Here is a 5211-nt window from a genome sequence, read left to right as displayed (position 1 = left end):
GAGCAAGACCTCTCTGGACCTGTTAGTGATGCCCCTGTTGATGCAGGACAGGGTGCGGTTGGCTCTGCCTATTGCTTCATCGCATTGGCGACTCGTATTCATCCTGGAGTCAATCCTGACTTCAAGATCCCTCTCTGCCTCTGTGCTGCCGAGAGGGTTAGCTTCTAACCTATATTTTAGCGAATCAGCTTGCCTACGTGGGCATTTATGCAGCTGAAGGTGATGTGTTTGTTGATCATGTACATCACAAGGACCTGTTGGCATTGCATATTGATCAGGGTGAGGAGCTTGAGGCTGGAAGCATCTGTGCTGTATGAGTATATGGTTTGAAGGGGAACAGAGCAGTGTGAAAGGGTACTATAGGAAGCTGGGCCAGAAGGGACACATGGAAACACTAACTTCTTTGATGATACAGTTATTTTCTGCTGTACATCTGGGTTTTATCTCCTATAGGTATGCGTGGTTAGATGTCTACACATTTGGGTTTTTTTGGGTTTTTTTTACCTGTTGGGTTTATAAAATGTAGTCCGCACTGTCACGTTTTAGTCTTGTATGTGCCTGCTTTGGCTTGACGGGTATTTATTTAAACTAATAGATTTCTTCTTCTCATTTTAAGGTACTTTTCCAATTGATCTGACCAAAACACGCCTCCAGGTCCAGGGTCAAACTACTGATGCCAAATACAAAGAAATTCGTTACCGAGGAATGGTGCATGCACTAGTGAGGATATGCAGAGAAGAAGGATTGAAAGCATTGTATTCTGGGTAAAAATAGGCTATGTTTCATATAATTAGTTTGCAGTAGATGCTTTCTGGAATTCACAGATGCAAATTAATAATTAACCAGTGGTATTGGGATTAAATCAATACTGATGTTCATTAAAGAAGTCACTTTAATTAGCCACGGTTTTCTCAGGACTTATTAATGAGTGATATAGCCAATCTTTATTCTTATGCTTCCATGTTTGCTTCATTGAAAACCTTCCACTTGGTCTAAAATGGTGAAGTTTGTTTATTTAAATATGTTTCTTGTGCACATCTTGAATTCAGTCTATCCCACTATACATTCTTGGTTAAAACTTTGCCTGATTTTATAAGACTTGAGGCAGCATTGCCACTATTGTTGTTTTTACAGGATTGCCCCTGCAATGCTACGCCAGGCTTCATATGGAACCATAAAAATAGGAACTTACCAAAGCTTGAAAAGAACGTTTGTTGAGCGACCAGAAGGTGAGTGGGTTTTCAGCTTCTGGTTACCACTCTGTTCTTGTTTATATTTCCATTTCAGCCATATGATGTATTTTATTGTATCGGCTCTAATTCTTCCTCTCTTTGAAAATTGTTCCTCAAACCAAAATTCTACAAATTAAACCCCCTGGGAAAATAAAAATATCTGCTCTAGAATTGAAGCACTTATTGCCAGCTGCCTCTTTCACTGAAGTCTTGCACTTGATGCCTTCTTACATTATAACAGCATGCAACTGTTTGTTTTTCTCCCTACCCTCCTCCTTTCTGTAACAGATGAAACCCTGCTGATAAATGTTGTATGTGGTGTTCTTTCGGGGGTGATCTCATCATGTATTGCCAATCCTACAGATGTTTTGAAGGTAAGCATATTTTATATCATGTATAGATTCTTAGCATAAGTTGTTTTGTCCTTTGCTATATTCTGTAGATGTTGTTCTTGTTGTTTTGCATGTTACTCATCTAGAAATGTAAGGAGTTTCCCATGGGAAGATCAGCAACTCCAAGCATTTCTGTCTAAGGCTGTTGGCCAGCTAAAAGCATTCACTTTGAAATGAATGCTGCTAAAAAGGATTCTAAATGTATACAAGGCCCATGGAAAATGCAGCCATGTCTGGATTGGGAAGGATCCTATGAACCATTATGAAAGGTTCAGTACAGGTTAAAAATCTGTAGGTCAGGATCTCATGCTTTTGTGGAAGGTTTCACAGTCAGTTGTCCCCTTGAAACAGTGTTCCAGTATATTTATTAATGACTTGAGCAGAGTGTATCACCTGTTGAAATCATCAGTGCACTTCTGTAGCATCCATGGGGTTTTTTTTTAATTATTCTTGGTGGTGCCCTTCCAGGTATTAAAAAAGCTTGATCCTGTTTAACTTTTAAGATTGTAGCTTGAGATCACTTGGCTGCTTCTGTCATTTTGCAATATTTGAAAATATTAAGTCAGAAAAATATACTTTCTACATGCTTGTAATTTAAGGAAATACAAGTACTTCCTACTTTCCCCCAAATACTATTAAATGAAGCAAATTGCTTACAACTTTGCATTTCATAAAGAACTACAAACTGACAACAAAATAAGCCTTCATCCCAGTCTGATAAGTATGCTTACTTGATTATCTTCTAAAATCAGGTGTAAATACTCCATTTGGCTGTTTCTAAACAACACAAATCAAGTTTATTCTTCAGAAATCCTCTTCATTCTCAGAAATCCACAAGGTCACAGAACATAAGTTATCTCGGATGAAAACCTGATCACATTGACCTTCCACTTTGAGATGTTCCACTAAGAAAGGACATCATGCAGAACCCTTCTGTCAGACTGATGCATGTTTTAATGTACCAGTATAAAAATAGCAGTCACTCATAGTTACTAAGAGCTACACTGCGTACAAGTCTAAATATGGTGTTCCATATATAGCCATTAAACTTGAAAGATAGCTGATACATATCTGCAGGCATCTGATATAGTCATGATGTAGCTAGTTTGTTAGTTTCATTAATAGGAACATGTCATATTTTGAAAATGGTTAATTTTTTTTATTATTACAACATTTCAGTTTAATTATTACATGTTTTGTACTTTAGTAGTTGAAAACTAACAAGTTCTTGTTTTTTGGTTTGCAAATAATCCTTAGATTAGAATGCAGGCCCAAGGCAGTGTGATTCAAGGAGGAATGTTGGGCAACTTTATACGCATCTACCGAAAAGAAGGCACTAGAGGACTATGGAAGGCAAGTTCATAAAGTATTACACTAAATCTTTTGTGCTGTTAGTTCTTGAATTACTTGCAAGTATGCACACTTAGAAGGAGTGCAAATACAATCTCTCCAGTTAAAATATTGGACAATGGTGTAGCTAATTTTGCAAATACAGTCCATTCAAAGATTTTGAAGTACTAATGAGCATAGCATCTGATATGGAGATAACACTCCAAGAAGATAAGAAAGGGAGACTTTGGGTTTGTCTACACATGCAGTTACGGTTCCTGAATTAACTGCAGAGCAATAAGCTCCACAGTTTGTTCAGCTGCACATGGAGCTCAGGCGGAGGAGCCTCAGCTGGCAGGGGGTTTTGGGGGACAGCCTGCCAGCCTAGAGCAGCTTCCCCCAGTTTAGCATGCTGCAGAGGGACTAGCTGGGGCATGAGGGAGCTTCATTGCGGGGCTAGTCAGCAGGTAGCCCATGCACTGAAGTACCCTCATGCCCCAGCCAGCCGTTCCAGCGTCTACACGTGCTGCTGTGGAGTTTTTCACTTTGCAGCAGCACAGAGCTTGTATTTACAAGTATTATTCTGCTGTGGAGTAAATAAGTTTACTCCAGCCTGTAGGGGTGCATATGCAGATGCTGAGATATTTACTGCACAGCTAATTAGTCAACTATGCAATTAATATTTGTGTAGATGCACCCTTCTACTACTGAGGCTTCAATTGCTTTCCCTGGATAACAGAGGAAGGCAGTGACAGAACCAGTCTCTTAACTTGTCTTACTTTAGAGCTTACTCATTTTCTTGATCTTAGCATAATAGAAAATTAGGGTTGGAAGGGCCCTCAGGATATCATTTAGTCCAACTCCCTGCTCAAAGCAGGACCATCCCCAACTAGATCATTCTGGCCAGGGCTCTGTTGAGCCAGGCCTTAAACTTCCAAGGATGGAGATTCTGCCACCTCACTACCTCTGTCTCAGTTCTTTACCACAATCGTAGTGAGCGAGTTTTCCTAATGCTTAACCAAAACTTCCCTAGCTGCGACTTGAGACCATTGCTCCTTGTTCTGTCATCTGCCACCACTGCGAACAGTCTAGCTCCATCCTCTTTGGAACCCCCCTTCAGTTAGTTGAAGGCTGCTATCAAATCCCCCTTCAGTCTTCTCTTCTCCAGACTAAATAAGCCAAGTTTCCTCAGCCCCTCCTCGTAAGTCGTGTCCCCCAGCCCCCTCACCACTTTTGTTGCCCTCTGCTGGACTCTCTCCAGTGTGTCCACATCCTTTCTGTAAAGGAAGGGGGTCCAAAACTGGACATAGTACTCCAGATGTGGCCTCACCAGTGCAGAATAGAGGGGAAGAATTATTTCCCTCTATCTTCTGGCAATGCTCCTACCAATGCAGCCCAGTATGCTGTTAGCCTTCTTGGCAATACAGGCACACTGTTGGCTCATATCCAGCTTATTGACCACTTTAACCCCCAGGTCCTTTTTCTGCAGAGCTGCTGCTTAGTCAGTTGGTCTCAGGCCTGTAGTGGTGCATGGGTGTCTTCTGTCTTAGATGCTTGTACTTACATCACCTTGATTTATAGCCCAATTTATTTTTAGTTGTTGACAAAAAATGCAACTCCTCTCCATGTGAAAACTGTTAATTATCTTAAAAGGAGTCATGGGGAATATAACCCTTCCATGAACTCTGTAATGCTGCAGCCTGAGGTTAATTTAATTAAGAAGCTTCCTATTTAAGGGTATGTGCATGTATCCTTATTTGCCAAATGTAAAATTGAAAGGGACCTTTAATATAGGGTAGGTCTGTTTCAGACCAGAGCTGTTGTTGAATTGATCTTGTGTTGGACATTTGTACCATTAGACAAATGTTTATGGAAGCATGGACTTAGATAGCTTTGGGGGTTAGTAACTGGCTATTGTGCCTTTTAGGTTTTATAGTTTTCTGGTTCAAAATGAATCTAGGAAGGTGGTGAAGCTTGCTCAGTGGTTAGTTTCTTCTGATCCAGTTAATGAGGCATGGGTCTGAGACGGGTAGGCAAAATATGGCCTGTGGGTCAGATCTGGTGTGCCAAGGGATTCTGTCCAGCTTGTGGTGGGTCCTTTGGCTGTGCCTGGCCCAGCCGTGGCGTGTAGCCTGGGCCAGAGTATGTGTGGCTAGTCCCACTGCTTCTGGGTGCTTGGCGGGGCTGGGGTGGCGCAGCAGCTGGACTCTACTTCCCAGCAGCCCCCACAGCAGCAGGTGTTTCCGGCTGCCACTGGT

At 41.5% G+C, this 5211-nt stretch overlaps 1 protein-coding gene across 1 annotated transcript in view; it reads left to right on the top strand.

Moving 5' to 3' along the window:
• The window catches only part of SLC25A30 (solute carrier family 25 member 30), a 29559-nt gene that overhangs the window by 10245 nt on the left and 14103 nt on the right, over positions 1 to 5211 (top strand). The window contains exons 3-6 of the mRNA XM_019525017.1: positions 617 to 764; positions 1135 to 1229; positions 1521 to 1606; positions 2882 to 2977. Coding sequence (XP_019380562.1) covers positions 617 to 764; positions 1135 to 1229; positions 1521 to 1606; positions 2882 to 2977 — 425 coding nt within the window. The remainder of the gene's footprint in view (positions 1 to 616; positions 765 to 1134; positions 1230 to 1520; positions 1607 to 2881; positions 2978 to 5211) is intronic.

This window comes from Gavialis gangeticus, unplaced genomic scaffold (assembly GCF_001723915.1).
Source record: "Gavialis gangeticus isolate Ggan-Ray unplaced genomic scaffold, GavGan_comp1, whole genome shotgun sequence".
NCBI lineage: Eukaryota > Metazoa > Chordata > Crocodylia > Gavialidae > Gavialis > Gavialis gangeticus.
The sequence above is the reverse complement of the archived record's forward strand: the minus strand, read 5'-3'. Positions and strand labels throughout refer to the sequence as shown.